General features: G+C 54.9%; 1 protein-coding gene across 6 annotated transcripts in view; it reads right to left on the bottom strand.

Moving 5' to 3' along the window:
• The window catches only part of Ttc7b (tetratricopeptide repeat domain 7B), a 235,446-nt gene that overhangs the window by 9,315 nt on the left and 203,496 nt on the right, over window positions 1-22,635 (bottom strand). For all 6 annotated transcript variants that reach the window (XM_071607605.1, XM_071607604.1, XM_071607606.1 and 3 more), the window contains one exon: window positions 18,804-19,006. In XM_071607605.1, the coding sequence (XP_071463706.1) occupies window positions 18,804-19,006 (203 nt within the window). The remainder of the gene's footprint in view (window positions 1-18,803; window positions 19,007-22,635) is intronic.

The following is a 22,635-nucleotide window of genomic DNA, read 5'->3' as shown; positions in this document are numbered from 1 at the left end:
GGGGTGTACGGGAAGGGGCTGCTGGCTTCTCCCCCTGGATTCCAGCAGCCCCATGAGCCCTGCTCTCTAAACTGGGCTCTGTTTTGGGTTTTGTTTGTTCTGAGAGTTTGCTAGGGGGACAAGCGCATGTCTGGGCCAACAGTGCCAGCCTAGAAAGCCTCCCTCCAGGCCAGGAGCTCCCGGGGCCCAGGTCCCAGGTGTGCGGCAAAGGCGAGCACGTCCTGACCTACCCCACACGGCTCACATCTCTGCCCAACAGACACCAGCGCAGGGGGCCTCATTCTGTCTGGACAGGGCTGGGTTTTTCCTTTGGGTCACTTTACAGTTTTGATGCAGCTCCCCCAGAGGCCAACACCAGCCTTCACAACCACCTTGTGCTGCCCAAGACGCAGGGGCAGTGGCACCCGGTGTGCTCGCTCTCGGCTCCTCCTTAGGCACACGCACCTGCTGCGGCCGACACCCGGGAGCCTCCAGCCCCTCCGCCCTGCTCAAGGCCCTGGATGGGGACAGAGTGTTCATGAAGCCACTTAACCTTCAGAAGGACAAAGGCAGCTCCTGTGCTGTTCAGGGGAGCCTGGGCTGAAGGGCGGTTAGGAGGAGGCTTCGGGGACAAAGGACAGGAGAACGCCAGCTGACGTGGTGGCCGAGTCCTACTGCCCAAGGTCAGCTTGGATGCAGGGGCCTCTGCAGAAGCGAGGGCCCCAGGCTACACCCTTTCCCACGGAGGGGGATGGGACTCATGAAAACCAAATCTCCGGAACCGCTGTGGCCTCTGCCTCCACTGCCCAGGTCTCCCTGCTTGAATGTCAGAACCAAAACATACGCTCAAGCTGCTACAAGTCATTGAAACAAGTCCCCAAGGCTGGGCTGCCAGTCAGACCTGGCACGAGCCTAAGGAACCAAACCAGGGGGTATGAGGCTTCTGGCCTGGGCCAGGGGGGCAGGGGCACGGCCCTCAGACCCCAAGGCTCTACCCACCAGGGTGAATGTGTACTCGCAGAGGACGGAAGCCCTTGCACCCCATCCGCTGCTGTGGAGGACCCCAGAGGGTCCCAGGGGAGGACGGGCATTGCTCACTGGGGACATCCGAGGGCTGCAGGAGCCACACTCTTGCGGGGCCTTTTCTAATCACGTGTTTTATTTGAAGAAATGGGCTTTGTGGGGAGCAGACCTTTCCAGCATCAGCTCTGAAGGAAAACTCAGAAGGAAACAACTGAAGTTTTCAAAGGATTCTCCTCTTTCTAAGGCAACAGCCAACCAGTTGTGGAAGCAGAAGTCCCCAGGGATGGGACAGGTGCTGGGGGCTCTGCCTCCGATGCACGAGTCTCTGCCGCGGTTCCGGACAGGAGGCCTCTTGCTACACTCTCCAGTGCGGGGAGCTCACTGCTTCCCCTGCAGCCCACGCCCAGTGGACCTTGTCATCGAAGCCCCACTCTGACGTTCTCGGGGTCTCCTGGAGTCATGTGGTGAAGCCCCCATCCCTTTCTACTGGATAGCCCCCCCCCCCTTAAAGGAATCTTCTAGAACAGCTCTCCCTCCCTCCCTCTCTCCCTCCCCAGGGTTTCCACCCACTCTCTCTACCTCACTGAATTCTGCTACTTAACAGGCCCTTCAAAGGAGACCTCACTGTGGGTTCAGACAAAGGCATCATCAAGCCCCAGGAAAATGTATGGCTTTCACTCTTTTTTTCTTTTCTTTTTTTAGCATCTGACCTGCAGAATCTTTTAAAGCTGCTTTCTTCCAGGAAGGATTGGAATATTCTAGAAAAGCTTATTCTGCAATGAGCAGCACGCCGGAGTGACAGGCAGTTGGGACGTGAACACCAGCAGTGAGGATGCGTCAGTTTGGCCATGAGCCCAAGGGCCCGTCCAGCCCCCAGTGCATCTCGCACAGACGTGCCCTGCACTTCCTCTGGCCTAATTTCTTTGAAACTGGGTGCTCAGCACTAGTGCTGAAATATCCATAGGCTGTGGTGGTGGCTGTTACAGAGCAGTCCCTGGGGGTCAGAGGGACATTCAGCAGAGGGACCACAGCCAGCCTGCCAGCAGCTTCCAAGTCCTACAGCCTCACTGCCTACCTCCTGCAGCAGGTGTCCAGGTGGTGGGGTGGGGCGCTTTCCCAAAAGGGCCAGCATCCTTATTTTATAGGGGCAAATAGAGGCCCTGAGTGGGGCAGGGACGGCCATCTTTCAGTATCTGTGGGGAGCCTGGTCTGGGATACTTCAAGTTCCATCCATGAATACCATGGGCAGTGCTGGCCCGTCACCTGTGCACATCCTTCTGGATACTTCAGATTTCTCCAGGCCACTCATAATGCCTGATACAATGCAAGTGTCTGTAAGTAGTCATCACACTGATTTAGTTAGGAAATAATGACAAGAAAAACTGCACGTTTAGAATAAATGCAATTTTTCCCCAGATATTGACCTGTGGATGGCTGTGTCTGTGGCTGGGGAAGCTGTGGCTACTGAGGGCTGATCATACCCTGCCAAGATCACAGAAGTGAGCTGTGGAAGAGCATCTGGGTGCCTGTGCTCTCAGGGTGGGGCCCAGCTCACTCTGCTATGGCCAAGGTTTCTAGCTGCCCCTCCTTTCTACCAACAGGCACTGGGTGCCGTGGGTATCTCAGCACTGATGTGTGCTGGGGCCTCAGTGGCTCACACTGCCACAGGGGCCAGGCTCCCTGCCCTTTCAGAGGACACAGGTTGGGCACCAGAGGGTGCGTTTGCTGTGGATCTCGCCCACAGAGGCACCCTGAGCTGGCCAGGGCCTTCTCTGTTGTGTGCAGTGCCAGCATCTGCCTGTTGGCAGGAGGATAAGAGGACATTCCTACCTTCTCTAAACAAACGGGAAGGCAGGGGCTCAGGGCCAGGGCAGCCGGTTCTTGGCCAGAGCTCTGGAGCAAGTCCTCTGCCAGCGTTCTGGGAGCAGCCATTGTTCCCTAGGCCTAATTCGTTGTGGAGCAGCTGCCCCTTGGTGTCACACCTGAGTGGTCTGAGGCCACCTCCCAGACAGGAGGTCTGGTGACAGTCAAACTCCCAATAACAGGTAACGAGGTGGGACCACATGTATTACTCCAACCCAGGGCCCCAGAGACCAGGCACCCTGGAACTCGGCGGCCCTTTACTGGCCCTTGGTGATCAATGGTGTGGTGACATTGCTGGTCAGGGGAGAGGGGCAGCAATGACTTCAGTGGTGCAGGCTGACTTTACCTCAACAGCTGTTGGGCTCCTCTCTGACTTGGGTGTTGCAGACCAGTGAGGCCTCTGCTTTCTTCTTGGAATATCCCACACAGGTGGCCCAGGCTGCCCTGTGCTGGCCCTGGAGTGGAATCACTTGGCTGCCCTCAGTTGAGCACTTGGGTGCCAGGTGCTGCTGCAGTGGGGTCCATGGGGACCAGGCAGGGAGGGCCCTGGGGAATCCTGGTGCAGCCTGAGATGCGAAACTCACAAATTTAAGGAACACACTCACAGAGGCACTGACTGATGTGCTGACCTGAGAGTGTCAGGTCAGCAAGTCCCATGCAGTAGCAAAGGACAGTAGCAAAGAGATACCAGGTCCAAAGAACAGCCCAGGCTGGGTGGGCCCTGGTGGGGTTGGAGAAAGGTGTGGGATCCCAGCAAGGTGTGGGGATGGTGGGCATCCTCCCCATCCTGACATGGTTCTTGGTGATATTCCAGGCTGAGCCTGCAGCCTCCCCATCCTCAACTGCCATTTCAGTCATGTGCTTTGCTGCAATATCTGTGAGCTCAGAGGCTGGGCCTGAGTGTGGAAGTCAGTTGCCAGCTCCCGGGAGAGAGTGTGTTTTGGCCCTAGCGCTGTGGGACCTGCGCACCGCAGCGTGCTCTGTGGGTGCTGGCACGGCCGCTCCTGCTGGTACTTTTCCATCGGCAATAGACTCCTGCTGACTTATTTATACATCTCCCTGGTTGACTTATTTATTTATTTTTATCTACTTTCCCCAACAAGTTGGAGAACAGGCAGGGAGGCCTGGAAGTCAAGCACCTCCCCATGGCCCAAGCCATGCACAGAGTGGAAAGTTTGGTGCTAATTACGCCCCTGGGACTCTAGGACCCCTGTTGCTGCAGTGAGACGAGCAGGCCCAGGCAGAAGGCATGGCCACGGGCTCTGGAGGGGGAGTGCTGGGTGGGCTCCCACAGGAGGTTCTCCATGGTCAGAGAACAGTTCACATGTAACCAAACACCCCCAGTTAGCTCTGAGGGGAGGAGCAGCAAGCTGCCCCCATCTGCAGAGGTGAAGGGTTGCTGAGCTAATAGGCACTAGCCCCTACCCTTTAATGGCTACAGTGACAGGGAGCAGCCCAGCCTTCTCAGAAGTCAAATGGCCCTGCAGGAAGCTCCAACCCAGGGCCTTGGGAGCTCAGACAATGAGGGGGCTGTGCTGGAAACTGGAAAAATAAATGCAAGTGGCCACAAATGCGGCTCCTGTGGTTACTGCTCAGACTGTGGTAGACTTGGGCAAGGTGAGTGTGATTCTCTGGGCCAGAGTGCCCTGCTATGGCACTGGCTGCCCCAGGATCTGTCCCCTGTAACCCCCCTGGGCAGCCCATTCTCCCACTGGGACACTTTGCTGAAAAGGGAGCCCTTTTATTCCTAGAGAACAGGAAGGGGCACATCATATCAAATCTAGGGGCTCTGGGGATCTCTTCACTTCCTATGTGACGCCAATGGAAAGGCCTGTCAGACTGCCAGCCGCGAGGTGAGGCTCCTGTGCAAGGCAAGTGCTCAGGACTCCAAGTGACCCGTGGAATGTTTACTTCTGCATTATAGAGGCTGAGTGGCACGCTGAGGTCACCCAAGTCATCACTGTATGATGGAGCTAGACTTCAAATGAGAATATTTCCTGCTCTGCTCCAAATTGTGCACTTCCCCACCACAGTGCCCACTCTGTCACTGCCTGGACAATTCCGACACAGCCCCTCTCTCCTGGGTCTCCTCCAGCCTGACTCAGGTGGAGGGCAGGCGAACCCCATGAACTCTGTGCTACAACACCCTCTGCCAGGGTCCTGAGTCAGGGCCACTGGGTGCTCCTCTCTGCCCATGGCCTCTGCTGTCCCCGACTCTCCTTTGCCTCCCTCCTTCAGAATAACACTTCTACCCAGACCAGTCCAGGGGAACGTGTGCAGAAACGTGGCCTCCTAAGAGAAAGAGGCCCTGCTCCGTGGTGCCTGCTGATTTCCGTGGTGGAATCCTCCCACCGTGGCTGGCTTGGCTGCCCACGTGAGTTTGCTGCAGTGGAGCTGGGGCGAGACAAGCCAGATGAGCTGGCCCCAGCAGGCACTGCACGTGCCTCGGAGCTGACGGGGGCTGAAGAGGCCCTGGCACTGGAGTAGAGGGCCCACGAAGGACATACAGGTGATTCTGGGCCATAAAGGGCACTGATTCCAGCACCTAAAGCACACTGTCATCTTTGTCATTTTGCCAGTCGAGAGGGGCCACACAAAAATACTGTTTTCTTGAGTGCTGAGGACATGGGGGGTACATTTTCTTTACCACGGGGCAACTCAACTAGCAGAGATTTGGGGCTTCGTGCAAAGCTCCCTGGGAAATGGGGACAGGATAGGTCTTCTTCAGCCTCCACAGAGCTCCAGCAAGGAAGCCTTCGGAACCTCACTTCCCTGCAGCCATTTCCTGGTAAATGGGGCCATGTCCCTGTCATGCTTGCTGGTGGGTACCTGGATGTTAAGAGTGGTGGCAGGGGGTGGCCGGAGGGGGCTGCTGTCGGCAAAAAAGCTGGCTTTCTCTAATCATTCCACAGGCAGAAGTGGATCTGCCACGTTTGTGGAAGATGCCAGGCAGCAGGTAAAAGAGTTTAACAGCTTGTGGGAGTTCTAATTAGGGAGCCAATTATAACTCGATTGACCTGCCTTGCTTTGAAAGGCCTGGAAAAATGCATATTGTCCTTAGGAAGAAGCAGATTTTGCTTCTGGTTTGTTCTGGGAGATCCCCGCAGGGATTGCTGGCTCGGGCTGTGGTTCCAGCCCCACGCATCTGTCTGGATCCCTTGGCCTAACACAGAGGATGAGAGAGATGCTGCAGGGACGCGGGGCCCTGTAGGGAGGGGCTGCTTTCTGCAGTGGGCCTGCTTTGCTTCTTCATTTATGAAGAAAGACAGAGCATCGTGCACCAGAGGCTCCCCTGCGGGCCTGGGCCAGCAGTTTCTGCAGCATTTGGAAGGACACTGGCCAGCATTTCTATTATGAATCTAATCGAGGCTGACCTTTGGCAAGGCTGGGTTCCAGGCTGAGGGTATGTGTGTGGGTGCGTGTGCACATCCAGGATCCCTGCCAGTAACAGTCACTGTTGTTATAAACTTGGGGTCACCACCAACCCCTGGGGGATTGACAACTGGCAAAGAACTGAGTTTCAAACAGACTCTTTGAGGGGCTGGTTCATATTTCTCCCAAGATCTAAGCCATGACAGTGGTCATTAGACAACACTGAAGTTCTGACTCATGCACGTGACCACACCTAGTTCTCTCTCAGCCCAGTGAGATGGTGCCACTGTCTCCATGCACTGAGGAAGGAACGGGAGGCCCAGAGAAGCCATGCTGCTTGCCAAGGGCCCAGGCTCTTTGTGTGGAGGCTGTTGCTCTAATTGAAGCCATTTCTGCTCCTGACACTTAGCCAAGGGTGACTTTGCTGACCGAGACCCTCCTCTGCACAGTGGCATAACCACTGCATGGGAACAGGGCCTCATATGGGCCACAACCCTAAACTGGTGGCAGGGTAGGGCTGTGGGAAGTAGGGCTTGTGAGTCTGGCAGAGCCTGATCCAAATCCTGGCCACAAAGGGATGGGGAGGGAGGGAGGAGAATCTGTCTACACCATCAGCAGCTCAATTTCCCAATGAGTCAAATTTCCTCCTGCTTCTTAAATGCTGGTGTTCCTTGAGGGCTGTCCTAGGCCATCTTTCTTCCTCTCTGGGGTTTACATCCCAGGTCCAGCTTCAGCTGTCATTTACTGGCCACAGTCCCTCCCCAAAGCCACTGCATCAGCCTAGTCACATGCAACTTACAGACCCGTCCAGGCACATGCACTGGGGCATCTCTGTGTAACTGACCAGGTCACCTACCTCAAGGTGGCCAGTAAGATCTGCCACCAGCCTCTTTCTTCTACCTGCTCCTCCTCCTGTGTCCCCTTACGTTGAGGAAGGCCTGAGATCCAGCCTGAGCCTTAGTGAGTGTCCTTAGTGACTCTTAGTTCCCAGTAACCTGCCCTCCACAGCAATCTCTCCAAAACACAAACCTGGTCACAGTGACCTTAGTTGTTTAAATTTGATCTTAAAAATCTCAAACCTGTAGAAAAGTAGAAAGGCTAATATAAAGAACACCTACTTACAAATGTCTGAGTTTAACAACAGTTAACCTTCTTTGCATTGGTTTCATCTATTTTGGGGGCAAGGGTAGTATTTTTATGGTGAACTACAGGCATTGTGACATTTCACCCCTAAATTCTCTCTAAAAAATAATGAGGTTCTCTTATAACCACCCCAACACACCTCACCCAGCAGAAGCCTCACCGGTATCGGCTCCCTGCTCTGCATGCAGGTCTCCCTGGGTGTCCCACACATCCCCAGCAGCTGGCTTGCTATCCATTTAAACTCCATCTGTCCCTGACTTGTGGAAGAGTCTCACCTCTACTCGCTGCCAAAACTCAGCCCACGGGTCATTCCTGTGAAACGGGTCCCCAGCCCCACAAGCACAGGGCCCCGTGTGCCCTGCACAGCTGCCCGTCTGCCTTCTGATTTGCCTTGTACTCCCTTGTTGGTGTTTACATCTCCCCCTCCAGGTGGAGTGGCTGGGGAGCTCCTGCACACATCTTATCACTATCATCTCATTTAATTGGCACAAAACCTGCCAAGGGACTGGCATGCTGAATCAATGTGAGGAAGTGACTGACATGGGCCGGATGATGGCTGGCAGGCCAGGTGCTGGGCTGAGCCCTGTCCTCTTCACAAGGCTTTTGGGTGACTAACTAGTTGATGTTCTGAAAGGCTCCCAAAGAAATAATACCTGCAAAGGTATTTTAAGAGATGGGTGTTATATAAACACCAACCAGATTAAAAAAAAGGGGAGGACGCGCACTGGTGGAGGGAGGAGAGGGATCACGTGTCCATCCACGGGAGAACTTGGTGGGCAGTGCACAGCACCCGCAGAGGCTCTCCTCGGCTGGCAGCTCTCAAAGGCCCTCTCAAGGCTCCTGGAGACTGGGGCTTTTGGGGCTCTGGGGAAGCTCTCAGGTGTTGGTTTGCTCCATTTTCTCCTTTCCTAGGGGTTGGGGGGGCTGGTGTCAAGGCCTCAGGGAGCCAGATGAGGGGCAGGGTCTCCTCCAGTCCTGGCACCCTCTCACCAGCTGCTCTAGGAGGAGGACACTGTCATCTAACTCCACACAGGTCAGCAGCGCCCACGAGGGTACTTGCCAGGTGGGAAGAGGAGTGCGGGTGGGGCTCTGTGCCCAGGGCTGGAGCAGATTCAGAGTCTGTGCAGGGAGAGGGGCTGCCTTGGCTCCAGGTCAGGACCTCCCCGAGTCTGAGGGTTGAGATTTGGCAATTCCTGGTGCATTTGTCATTCCTTCCTCCAAAGCCACCCCTCAGCCCCACCTTCTGGCTTGTGAGTGGGCTCATAAATCCCTGAAGCTGGTGGTTCAGACACATTCCAGCTCTGGGCAGCAGGGAGAGGAAGAGGCAGGCGCAGGAAAGTGGCTTCATTCCAGCAGTGAGCCAGAGAAAGGGGCCCAGAGCCACTGCTTGAGATCCTGACCCCCGCGAGGGCGGGGAGGAAGCCTGTTTCCCCCTTCAGAGCAGGAGGCCAGGCTTCCTGGGGCCAGGATCTGCCCTGAAGCAGTTCAGAGAGCTGATCTCTTACCCAACCCCAATCCCAGCTCCAGGAGACAGGCGCCACCCCGTTCCACAGATGGAGAAAGGGGGCCTGAAGCCTTTAAGAGTGACAGATCAGGACTCCAGGTGTGGCTGCCACTAACTGCTTTGGCCCTTTCCTTGTCTGGCCTTCTCCATCTGTAAAAGGGGCCCTCAGAATAGAAGGTGCAGTGGCGCACACCTGTAATCCCAGCGGCTCAGGAGGCTGAGGCAGAAGGATCCTGAGTTCAAAGCCAGCCTCAGCAACTGTGAGGCGCTAAGCAACTCAGTGAGACCCTGTCTCTAAATAAAAATACAGAATAGGGCTGGAGATGGGCTCAGTGGTCGAGTGCCCCTGAGTTCAATCCCTGGTACCCCTGCCCCCGCCATAGGAGATGTGAATGCGATTCTAAATCTGCAATGGTACCTTCGACTGTCTGGTGAGAGTCGGGTCTGGAGGTTTCCATCTCCACCTGCCATTTTAGGCCCTCATCTGTGCTATGGGGAGAGACTTCTCCAGGCAGATGTCCTTCTTAAAGCTTTGGGACTAAGAGCTTTAAACTTGGCATGAAGGTCCAGACAACGGGGAGGCTAGACAAGGCTCTCAAAGAGCCTGTGAGCACTCAGCGGGGAGCCTCTGGGACCAGCCCAGCAACGGGAAAGTAACCCAGGCATGAGTGAGCTGGACCCTGCAAGCCCAGCAGGCCCAGAGTGCCACCTTCTCCTGGGGACAGCCTCCATTTGAGTTCAGAGGCAGGCGTGTGGGGGAGGAATCACAGCAGCAGGGCTAAAATCCAGGGGGCCAAGGATGAGGAGGGGGAGTTCAGGACCATTATCTACTAAGAAAAAACCCAGAGAAGCGAAACTAATCACCAGACCCAGGCCAGGGGCAATAACTGTGCAAAGCAGGAAGGCAGAGAAGCCTAGATGTCAAATCACACTGGAATAATGGCACAGAATTTCTAAGAATAAATGCCTTGGACAGAAAATGTCAGATTTGAAAAAAAAATTAGCTCATGATGACTAACGAGAAGCTGAACTGCGCTGCCCGCGGCTCATTATCCAGGTCTCCAAACGGAAAGTAGAAATAAACACAGAGTAGATGTTTTCCTTAAGGTGAAGGGAAGGAATTCCTGGTGAGCTTCCATTTCAGAGCCTCCGCTGCGCCTGTGTCACTTCTGTGACTTCTCCTCAGTGAGAGCGGGGACCCCAATGCCAGCACCACAACAGCCGCTGCAGCGGTAGGAGGGATTCAAAGACCACACAGCTAGCGCATCTGCGGGAGTGTGCCTGTGCCCGGTGACAATCTGGGGGAGGGTGTAGGTGAGGGGGCACACAGGGGCCACATGACATAGAGCAGAAGCTCTCCTGGCCCAGAGGATATTCCTTTTGCTTCAAAGAGGACGCATATGCCCAACAGCCAGAAAATGTTACACACCCGAAATATGGTTTCAAGAGGATCTTAAGACATGGCGTATGTCATCAGAAACTCAATTACCAGCCCCCCCATTATTCTGACACCTCCCTCTTTGGACCTCCCCACTGGCTTCACACCTCTGACCTTGGCATTGGCAGGCTTGCTTTTGGGTGGGTTACTGCTTCTGCTGCCATCTGCCCCCAAAGACAGGTTGGTAGCACCCTGTAATCCCAGTTAAGACAGTGTGGGTGTCCCCATCTTCCCCAGAGAAGCACCTGCTAAGCCAGAAGTTACCACTGAGCCAAGGTGGGGCTGCTTGCCTCCAGAAAAGCAGAGGACTCTGCCCTGGACACCACACTCACAATCCATGGGGGGAACCACTTTACGAAGGGCTGAGGCTGTGTCCTAAGTCACCATCCAGGGGCAAGACAAGACCCAGGATATGACAGAACTCTACTACTACACAAGTCAGCTGACCCAAGGGCGCAGGGCTTGGACTGGCTTTTTATTTTCAAACATAAAATGGTATTTAATGATATCTGTATGACAAGTGGGGTAAAGGACCAGCAGTCCTGGGCTAGGTGACAAGCTCCCTCTTCCATTCCCCAGCACATCAAGGGCTGAGACTGTCCCTTCCTCGGTTATCTGTACTCATAGGACACGGGCAAAGAGCTCTGGTCTATAGGGCTCTCTGGGCAGAAGAAAGCCTGCTGCTGCGAATGCTCAGTCCTGATTCCCTCAACATCTGCCACCTTACCATGTCTGACCTGGTGGCCTTGGGAGGGTGGTCGCTGCCCCCATCCAGGACCCTCTAGCAGAGGGCTATCCCCCGAACCTTGTCTCCCACTTGGCTCCTGGAGCAGGTGCTACAGATCAGCCTGGGGATCTAGCTGTCCAAGTACACCTGGTCGGAGCTGCCTTACAGCCCAGCAGCTCCTCTCTAGATCCAGCTGCAAAGCACCAACATCCTGCTGTACCAGAAGGTTCTATCAATTAGCCCTGACGTGGCCTCTGTGGTCTCATGTGAAACCATGCGGCTACATTCTCCAGTCTTGCCTCAAAGTCATTTCCTGTGATCGTGGTCAGAAATGATTGTGCCCAGGCCAAACCAGCAAACACCCAGGGCCCTCTGCACAAAGAAATTATGAACCTGTTTGTTTAAAAATAGCACATTCCAGTGGCATCTGAGCGAAACCTACTGAAGGGCAACAGCACCCAAAGCTCTGGGCCTCATCTGTGATAGGGGAATGATGCCTGGCAAGTCGTCACTCCCAAGTTGTCACTCCCTGTTGCCCCCACACCTGTCTCATAGGCCACTGTGCTCCTCAGGACAGGGCCCTCCTCTCAGGGGACTTCCTGTCCAGAAAGACACATCCATGAACAGGGGGCTCAAGAAGTCCTTCAAGAGACAGAGTCAAACACTGAGGGTCCAGAGGGCTTCTCAGAGGAGGTGACAGTTGAGCGGGGGCCCTCCAGATCGAGGAAAGACCCCCACATTGGCCATGGGGAGAGTCCTCCCTTCTTCAGCAGCCGGGTCTGGCAGGCAGAAGGCTGAAGGCCCAGCTTAGCTTCCCTCAGACCAGCCAGTCCCTACTTGAGAACCAGTCACACCAGCCAGGCCTCTGTCCAGTCCCTCAATAAGCTGGGCCACAGGCTGGACAGACAGACAGCAAGCAACACTTAACAGGCAAATGCTCTGGCCAACCACCAGCCACGACAGGCTCTCATGTCAGCCCCTCCCACCAGTGAAGTGTGGTCAGGGGAGCAGGGACAGGGACAGGCTCAGAAAGGAGATGCCTTCCTCACTGTCAAACAGATACAGAGGAGCTTCCATCAGGGCGTGACCCGAATTACAGAGGATGACAGGAAGGTTCGTAGCTGATATCTATGGAGTGTACACACCCTGTATTAGCTCACTGAATCCACACAATAGCACCGTGGGGGGCACAGTTGTGATCCCCATCTTACTTTGAGAAACAGAAGCACAGAGGGATTAAGGGATTCACCTCAGGTCTTGGAGTTAGGAAGTGGAAGCTGGACTTGAACCCACAGCACCACACTCTCAGCCTCTGCCTTCCTGTCACTGAGGCTCTCCACTCCTAAGTGACTACCATCTTCTTGCCTGGTTTCCTTCTAACCTATCATGTGACCTAGGGTAGGTCACTAAAAGCAGTTTTCCCCATTAGTGAATTTGAAATTCCCCATTTCACCAAATATTGGCACAGGAGCTTCACATTTCATTAGAGAGAAAAAAGTTACATACAGGCCACGTATTAACCGTGGAAAAGCCTGCTAGGTGTCAAAGCAGTCACCATGCAGTGCTCGGTTCCAAAAAGGGAGGGTGGACCGAAGAGCAAAGACCTCTACCTCCCATGGAGCCTCTTCCCTGCGAGTGTTGACCCTGGTTAGACTGAGCCGTGACGGTACAGGAATCAGGACCTGGTGCCTGTCAAAGAGTGCTACTGGCAAGCTGGCCACAGCACAAGGGAGGACATCTAGACATTTGATAAGCCTTTCTTCAGAGAAAGAAAGTTGCTCTTAATCTTGAAAGCATTTTTTTTTCTTTAAATTCTGAAAGAAAACAAGATACAATTAATAGACTATGGTCAAGTTTTGCTTTCTGTCAATCATTCTTTCTACATATGGAAAGAAAAAGCTAAAACCTTGGATGAAAAAGACCTGTTTCTAAAGATCAGCTGTGAAAGGGAAAGGGAAGGATATTTGAATCCTTTTTTGTTGTTGTTGTTTGTTTTTTTTGGGATTAAACCCAGGGGTGCTTAACCACTGTGCCACATCCCCAGCCATTTTTATATTTTATATAGACACAGGGGGTCACTGGGTTGCTTAGGGCCTCGCTAAATTGCTGAGGCTGGCTTTGAACTTACCATCCTCCTGCCTCAGCTTCCCAAGCTGCTGGGATTACAGGGGTGTGCCACAGTATCCAGCCAGAATTAATCTACCTGTACCCAGGTTTTACCCAGAGTTACAAGATGGACCAGAGGCATCTCTTCAAGGGAAAACCAGGGAGGTGCGGGCATGCAGCCCTGGGCTGCCTGTCTCTGTGCTGGGTCCCCTCACTCAGCTACGTATCAGTCAGTCAGAGGCGGTGACAAGGCCGCCAGTCCCTGCAGTTACTGCATCTTCTTGCTCCTCTCTCCTCCGGCAGGGGCACATATTGGGAACCAGGCTGCCAACTAGTAAAATACGAGCCACAGCAATTTCCCAGATCTCAACGAACAGATGGACGCTTTCAAAGACCGGCGAGAGCAAAGCAGCAAAGTTTCACGATTTAGCAGAGCCAGCTGCCTCGTGCCCAGGCTCCCTCTCCCCACTCAGGCCCTTGGCAGCTCCCGCCAGCCACGCAGGACGGGATGGAGCGTGGCATGCAATAAACAAGCCTGCGGCCTGAAGGCAGCTTAAAGGAGGCTCTGTCTTCAGGGCTCTTTGAACTTCAGAAGAGCTGCCTGCTCCTCAGAGCAGGGTCCTTAGTCAGATTCGTTTGATGGACCAGCATTCCACTGTCTACCAAACGACCCGCCAGTGCAGCCTGTGGGGTGTGCCCCTTTCCCAGTCTGCTGTCAGCATGGCCGCCTTCGGGTGTGGGAAGGAACCATGAAAGAAGGGCGTCGTCCAGCACTGCGCCATGATTGCAGCTGTCCACTACTCCTGGGGTGCCTGGGAACAGGGCTGCAGCCACCTGTGGAGCAGTTTCACTTGATGCCCCTCCAGACTTCTGATGCGCCAGAGTGCATGAGATCAGGCAGGAATCTCAGAGCTGTGCGTGACGCCTCAGCCAAAGCCACCCAGCCAACCCAGAGCCTTTCTTGTCTCACGGTCCCGCCCCAGGAGACAGGTCAGGCTCCTATGTGGACTGGAAACACAGGTTCCCACTGAGCCCAGTTCCCCTTCCAGCAGCTGCAGCACCCCCAACCCGAGGACCCAGCTGAGGTGAACAGCACTCCTGCCACAGCCCTCGCACAGGCGCCTGCCCCTCCGTCCACATCGCCACATCCGTCACCCCTCTCTTCCCAGTGCCTCTCCCTTGTCCCAGGATGGCTCCATCACAGTCTTCCCCTTCCCGTAGCTTACCACCTCTCTACTCTCACAATGGCTTTCTGTCCTTCCAGGCCATGGGGACCTCACATTCAAGGGGACAACCCCTTTGTGCTTCCAATTTAGGTCCCTTCACCTCTTGGCAGCAGCTGAGAGCGCATTTTTACTGTCCCAGCAGACTCGTTGTAGGGACTGCCCATCCTCAGGTGGACACATGGGTCCTCCTCCTTCCTGATATGGGTGGACACACAGCTGTGTCACCAGTGCCTCCACTGTCCCCTTCCCATGGTTCTCTGGTCCTCTCCAACACTGCCTTGGTTACTTCTGCCCCTGACTCCATGGAGTCCCCTCTGCCAGGCCCTGGCTGATCCCGCCATCTGCTTCTGTTCCTGCACCTTTCGCAACCTGTCAGATGTGCCGAAGGCAGACTGTGCCCCGGCTAACATCCAGGAGTCATGCTCATAGCCCGGCCGTAGCCTCCCCCTCCAGCCACACAACCCTCCTGGCTCCCTTCCACTATCATCTCTCTCCTGAAAACCCTTGTTCCTTTCTTACCTTCCAGTCTCACACAATGCCCTCAGAAGCCCAGCCTGAGGCTTATCAGAGGGCAACCAGATGTCCCTGTTTGCAGAGTCTGTCCCCGTCCTGGTAGTTCTGTCCCTGGCCTGGGAAGTCTGGCCAGGCAGCCGGTCTTCTGCTCCCCAGTCCCACTGCCCCCCTCTCCCTCCTTCCCTCCACTCAGAACATAGACTGACTGGCTTGGAAGAAGCTGCTCTTTGCTTCATTAATTCATTTTGGGTCCTGTGAGTGAAAGGCTTCTCAACATGGTAGGCAAATAAATGTAAATTTATACATTTGTTCAAAACTAATACGAAAACATGGCTTTAGATTTTCTGGGAAAAGCCTGATCACTCTGATTCCTCCCGTCAACATGTTCCTTTGTGATTTCTGGGCCCTTCAGCTGCTGCTCCCCTAAGGCCTGCCCACCCTCGGCTCCCTTCCCCCTTGTCGGTGCTACTCATTACCAAGGCTGCCGCACACCTGGCTCTCCTCTCCCTTCTCACTGTGTGAATTTAAATGCAGCTATGAGGGCTAAAGCCATTAGAAAATTGCCAGCTTCCCCTAGGGTTTAATCGCCATCTCTCTTGTCAAGCCTGACCTCCAGCTTTCTTCCAGGAGGTCTGCCTGCCCCCAGTCAGCGCTGCTTCTTAACAACGTCAACACGTTCACAGGTGCAGGAACCAAAGCTCCCTGACGAGCTGGCGACCTGGCACGTGCTGCCACTCATACCCTCAGAAGTCTGTCGGTAACTGTTCTCACGGCCAGCCCAAGCTCCTGTCTGTTCTCTGCATTTCTCTGGGCCACCATCAGCCCCTGGTCTCCACCTGTGACAGACAGGTGGCTTCCTGCCTTCTGGACAGCTCCCTCTAACTGTTCCTCCAGTGTGGCCTTGGAGTGTCAGGGCTGTGACAGGCACACCTTCCATCCTGGGCTTTTTCCGTGGCCGCGATCTATTTTGCTATCTGTTCCTTTCCTTGGGACCACCTTGGTGGCTTCTATGACGGTTTCTGGGGCACTGTCTTCCAACTTCTGCTAGTCTGGGCTTTCTGGACCTAGCCTGACCTGCACAGCCTCCCTGCTACCCCTCGCCTGCTCATATGGTCTTCTCCCTGCTATCAGGTGACTGTCCACACCGTGTCTGATTCCACCTCCCTCTCCACCTCAGCCTGGGGCCCGTCTCTTCCCCAGACTCAGGCCTTGAAGGGCGGCTCTGATGTCCCTGCTTCCACTTAACTCAGGGGTTTGCAAACCAGTCTGGTTCCTGTGAAGGCAAAGACAGAACCTTCTGGGACATAACAAGTAAATGTGGTTCTTGTACTGACTTGGCCCATTTGTGAGGCTGAGGAAATGGAGGGGGAGTAACTTGCTCATGACCCCAAAGCCAGTAAGTGACAGTGCTGGGACTACAGCCCAGGCCGATCTGGGGCCTTAACCCTTGCCCCTGGGGTATATGGCCAGGGCCACTTTTCTCCCTTCCTCCATCCACAGCCACAGAAAACGTCTTTTCCGTGTATCTGGGTAGGGTGTCTCAGGGCTGAAGAGTCTGGGGACACCAGGGATTGCCCCTCCACGGGCACCAGCAGGTCCAACAGTGTCAGAATCTGCCCTGGGCTGTAGCAGGGGTCCCTGCAGCAGTGGGCGGGCTCTGGGAGCAGGCCGGGGAGAATGCAGGCCAGGTGTATCATTCCTGAGGTCGGCAAGAAGGAGTGTGCCAAGCCATCCTTTGGAATCCCCCTGAGCAGTTAATGACTTAAGAATCTCAACTCCTCAAAACCTGTAGGCCTGATGTGCTCAACCTGCCTCTGATCTGGTGACTTTTCTAATGTATCAGGATGTACCTACTTACTCATTTGTTATTATCACTCTTTTCTATGGGTCAGTGGCTGCCAAATGGGTGTGGTAGGCCAGGCCCATTGTCCCCCTGGTCCTGGCTTGCCAGGCCCCTGTGCTGTGCACCTTGTGTTTGTCAGGGGCTCAGGTGTCTTGAAAAGCTCCAACAGGGAAACAGAAAACTCTCCTGGTGCGATTTTCCTATCTGATCTTTTGTCTCATGTGTTCCCCTTAGAGAAAATGAGAAATACTTCTCTGAATAATTCATAGGCCCCGAGGTGGAAACATGCTACCTCCTTTTAATAAAAAGACTGGGTACATGGTGATGATATACCTCTTCTGCAATGCTCCAGCAAAGGCTCGAGGATGTGAGAAGCTAGCTTCCCAACAAATTCCTCTTACAACACAAGACAAAAATTGAAAGCCAATGCAATATTTTTAATCAAACAGACTAATGTTTAGATAATATGTAAAATTATTTATAAAGCTGCACCAAGTGACAGCACACTCATAAAGGAAGTTGGAAAAAATTAAGTAGCTATAATACGTGTAAGATTTGATTTATTTTTAAAGCTGAAAATGACTGTCTTTGGTTTTCTATTTAATAAGCATCTACTAGGTACTTATCATGTGAATCACTTTGTTTGGTTCTCACACAGCCTACCAGGTTAAGTACCAGCCCAACTTGCAGAGACACCCAGGCTCCTGTGGGTCAAGGACAAGCCCAAGCTCCAACTCTTCGGAGCACTCTTCTGCGGTGCCTAATTCTCAGTAGGTCAGCATGATTCTGCTGAAAACCAGTAGCCATGGCTCAGCCCCTTCTACATTTGCAACACTGGTAAGAAATGGCAAGAGAATGAAGTTTTTTTGATCATCTGGAGAAGACTTTTCTAATTAGTAAAAAATGCCTCCTCAGTGCTGGCCCTGCTTTCACAGCCTGTCCAGTGAACACCTGCCTTTTGCAAGAAGGACACAGAGCCTTGGGCCTCCCCTGAGGTTCCAGAGTGAGTGAGTGATGGCCTGGGACCAGAGCCCCGCACCCTGGTCCAGCGCTCCATCTCGTGCATGGCACACCACGTCTGATGGCGGTGCTCGGCTCCAGGAGGCTGGTGACCGGAGGGCACCGCAACCTCATTACGAGGCTTTTCTTTCCTGTGGTTCATTAAGTCAGGGAGGTCCCACCACCAAGAACAAAACCAAATCTCAGAATCTGAGCCTGGCATGCAGCCCAGGGAAGGGCAGGGCAGCTCCTCGCCAGCTCTAAAGACCCGTTATGTCATGTTTCAGCTCAGACTCCCACAGGGAAGTGACAGCAGATCGAGGGCTCCGCATGGTGTGTTCCCACATACCCATTAGCAACAGACAGAGCCCTCCAGAGTGACCAGCCTGCTTCCCACCTGACTGACCGACAGGCCAACTCCAGGACCTCTCTCGAGGATTGTCCATGGCAAGGGGTAGGGGAGCAGCAGGTCCCTAGAAGAGGGGCTTGTGCATCATCTTGGGGTGCTGGCACACCTGTGCACAGTATGGAAACTGGGATGACTCCCTGACTGAGCATCCCACCTCTCAGTGCAATATGGCCAGCCCCTTCCAGACCCTGATAGGAAAACACCTACTAGCCAGTGCCCTCAGAGACAAGCTGGAATCTTGGACCTCTGAAGGAAGGCAGTCCCCAAGTGAAGACCTTTGTTCTGAAATCCCCTGAGGCATGGACATTCCCTTAAAGTGGCTGCTACAAGAGAGACCAAGAGGACAATCAGTGCCCAGGGCCATAGGAATGTCTCTATCAAACCCAGAGCCACAGGGTGGCTTGGACTGCTGACCAGAAGGCCAGTGACCTAAGCTGGCCCATGGCACCTAAACAGGATCCAGGTAGGGTAGCTACAGTTATACACTGTCAACTCCCAGGTGCCCCTGGCATAAACAACCTCAGGAATGGCCTGTGGCTTAGTGCAACAGGACAGTCTGACAAGCTGACTGCATTTGACCTTCGGAACCAGTGTTTGTGGACACGAGTTCCTAGGACAATCCGACCTAGCGGCGGGGCCTCACGCAGCTCTCACTCACCAGCCGCTGCATGCTCTTCACGTGGGTGGGGCTGATGGACAAGGCTTCCTCATACCACCGCTGCGCTTCATCCATGTTCCCACGGAGCTCCGCGACCTGGCCCCGCATGTACAGGACGTTGTGGGACATTGGGAAGAGGTTGGCAGCTTCCTGGGTACAGGCTGTGGCTTCCGCAGGCTTCCCAAGACCAATGTAGACTTCAGCTGTGGGAGGAGAGCAGAAAGCAGATGCTGTCCCAGTTCACGGCCTGTGGGCAGCTGTCACTCTGCTTGGGATCTCTGTGTTCCCCCATGGGAGTCTGGCAGGGCAGAGCCAGCGGGTCCCCTACTCCTGAGGACAGGCTACAGGCCAACATCCCTCATGCCCATTCCTGCCAGGGATTCCGGTCACTTGTGCTGTGAGCCTGGCAGGGCCCTGCCCACCTCAGAGGATGCCTGTCCTCAAGGTCCATCTAGGCCACTGCAGCACCTGGCCTGGCCCTGCCCTTGACTTTAACCACCACAGAGAAAGGGCTGAACGGGCACACAGCCTTTCATAGGGTGACGACTCTGCCCGCCAGCCTGTTCTCCTGATGCCAAGAGTGTGACAAGGTGACAGGCGGAGGCTCACATATTTAAAGGCACAAAATAAAATGGCCGCCCTCCAGACCTGGCCCCCTTCTGGGAAAAGTGACTGTACCCTGGGGATTCTTAGCTGTTAAGGTCACCGAAGCCTTTGAGAAACCAGGCTGCCACTTTCAGAACAAGTGAGGAAGAATCTCTCTGCCAAGCCCAGGCCTCGGTCCTCTCACCTCTGCCGCCCTGGCTTCCCCAAAGAGCACACCACACGTGCCAGTGCCATCTCTGTCTTGCCACACAGGTGTGCCACGCAGGTGTCCATGTGGGAACACTGCATCTGCCCCTTGGGCTCTTCTCCCAAGCCCTGTCTGAGCACAGCACCACCGTCTTTCCCCAGGCCGGGCCTGAGGCTTTGGGAACGCTGGAGTCCTCTTGTCTCTCCAGGGCCACTAGGGCCACATCTGTCAGGTCTCCTGCCAGAGACCTCCTCCGTGGCCACTCTGCTCTGCACTGAGCAATGTGACCCTTTTCCTGCCTGCAGGGCAGCGAAGGACGCTAGGCCTCACCCTGATTGATGTCCCCTCCTGCCCTTCCAGGCTGTCAACGTGGAGTGTACAACACACAAGTGCTCAAAAAACAGGGCGAGAAAAAACGGGAATGCTCTGCCCCTTTCCTCAAGTCCTCACAGAGTTGCACGGGAACTTCTTCCACTGCTACAGGGCCTCCTGGTCACTTCTGCCTCAGGGCCAGCCTGTCCTCCACAGACACTGTCCACCAACCTCCAGAGGCAGAGCCTGCTCAGATCCCCCTTGCCGAGGCCTTGAGCTTCTGCTCCCCTTCAGCATCTCCTTCCAGGTCTCCAGCCACCGACAGCCACCTACTCTGCCTCAGCCACATGGCACCCCACTTCCTTTCCCTGCTCAATCCTACTTCCTGTGTGTCCCTAGAGGGTAAGCTGTGAGCTACACAAGGGCAGGACGTGTCTGTGCTGACAATGACTGTGACCCCAGGGACCAGACAGAGGAGCCCAGAGCTTGGCAGGGTGAGAGAGAATGACAGTGACTGACAGCAGCTGGTGCTCCTGAAACTTGCAGGCTCAGGGGCCTGCCCACTCCTCACTGCATCTGCACGGTGACCCAGAAGGCACTGCCATTTGTCCCCATTGCATGGATGAGGAAACAGGTATAGAGAGACTGTGCGCTTGCCCAAGGTCCCAGGGCAGGTCAGGCAAAGGCAGTCCCGGACCCTGGGCAGTCAGGCGTGGGCCTGGGCTCTTGGCCTTCAACAGTCTCCTCTGGCCCAAAATAACCTCCAGACTCCTGTGCCTGGCAGTGACCGGCCCACGCCTTCTGACCCTGTGAACTTCCGGCCTCTTCCATGCACCACCAGGCTCTGGCCCGGCAAGTGCTGTTCCATACGAGAGCAGGTCTGCCTGCCTCTGTGCTTTTGTCTGCTGTGGCCTCTGCCCCTGTGAGGTCAACCCCAGGCTCCTTCAAAGCCCAGCTCAGTGGCCTCCATCCCTGGAAGCCATCTATTCTGCCCCTCCTGCCCCTGTAGCTCTCTGCCCCGCTGTGTCCTCGCCAGCATTTTCAGAGAGTCTGGTGTATACAGTGGACTGCAGACCCCCCAGGGCAGGCTCTGCTACAGCCCTATCCTTCTAAATCCCCCGGTTTCACCTTTGTCACCCAGCCAGTCCCTCTCCTCAAGAACTCCCACTGCACTGGTGATCCTACTCACGCCACCGACAGTCTCCCCAGGCCAAGGGAAGGCCTGGACAGAATGGGCATCACCCTGGCACTGTGCCCTCCATCTGCCGGCCCCTTTTAACAACAGCACAGAGAGGTGACGGATTAGCCCAGGATCTTGTAGAGGACAGTCCCAGAGACTGAGGCAGTTTAGGTACAAAGTCCTGAGCACTGAGGTGGCAGTGCCCTGGCTGTGCCTACCTCATTTTTCTGGGAGACTCAACAGGTGCCACACCACACTCGAAGGCGACAAGGGGGATTCAGGCAGAGCCCTGTGCATTCTGGGAGATGAATGCCCTTAATGACGCCACCAGGCTGACTGATGTCTTTCTGGAGCAGACTCTCTCCAAGTGTTCGCCAGGCCAGGTGGCTGTGACAGTGTGGTTTTGGGTTACCCGAAGGCCTGGAGAGCGGCGTGGAGTGTTCTTCTCACTGTACACTGGGCTCCCGACCTGCTTCCCTGTGGGTATGTTCACACACTTCGAGGATCCCGGGCCTGGCAGGTTGGTGAGGCGCAGATTGTTGGCCAGCCTGGGAGCAGGGACTGAGGGCTTCCAGAGTTTTCATAAGAATCAAGTGGGAGGAGCCTTCAACACCCATGTGACAAAACACATGTAAGTCCTGTTCCCTGAGGGTCCTCTGAGAACCCCATATGACACCAATCTCTTATTTATCCCATTTTTTCATAGGCCTCAGGCCTGATGCTATTGCTTCCCATGAGGAGGAAAGAGGACAGAGAATAGGGCCACATCTGACTTCTTTCCAGTGCCAAAGAAGTGGCTGGGGGGACCTACGAAGTCAACAAGGCTAGAGGCGGATGAAGCAATGAATGCCCAGCCTGGGTTGCTCCGAATCCCATGTGAGCTCAAGTGGGCACAGGTCCTGCAGTGGTTTAGGAACTCTCTTCACCAACGGCGCCTCTTTTCTCCAAAGAGCTCTTAGGCCACCACACAAAAGGACCCCGAAGAGCTGGTGGCTTGGCTTCCCCCTTGATTTGTCCCCACATCTTGCTTCTGAGGCACCACTGGGGTCCCAGGCTCTAGGGTTCCCTGCCACGCACAGTGTCTCGAGTCCCTGGAGTATTTGGTGCTTGCTGCTGGGAGACGTGTGCGACCCTCGGCAAGGCAGTCGGTTTCCTAGGCCTGTTCCCTAGAACAGTGGTCAGCATCTAACAAGGTGCTGGGAGCCGGAAGCCCAGAGTGGGAGATGGTGGGGACAGCGGTGGGGACCGCGCCAGGGCAAGCCTCACCCCTCCTGGAGTCTGCAGGTGGTTACTAAGGAACCCTGAAGCTGTTATGCTGAGTCAGGACACCTGGGGATCCAGGCCCAGCTGGTCCATGTTCCCAGGGCTCCTTTAAGACAGTCCCTGCCTCTCCAGGAGGAAACACAATGTGAGGGCACAAAGTCTCTGACTTTAGGAAAGACGCTCTGGTGGAGGGATTTCCAGCGTCAGTCAAGGACTAGGGAAGAAGAAGGAAGGTTTACTGAGGCTTTCCAACATTCCTGGTGTCACCACAGCACACGGTCTTC

This window comes from Marmota flaviventris, chromosome 2, assembly GCF_047511675.1.
Source record: "Marmota flaviventris isolate mMarFla1 chromosome 2, mMarFla1.hap1, whole genome shotgun sequence".
Classification (NCBI taxonomy): Eukaryota; Metazoa; Chordata; class Mammalia; order Rodentia; family Sciuridae; genus Marmota; species Marmota flaviventris.
The sequence above is the reverse complement of the archived record's forward strand: the minus strand, read 5'-3'. Positions and strand labels throughout refer to the sequence as shown.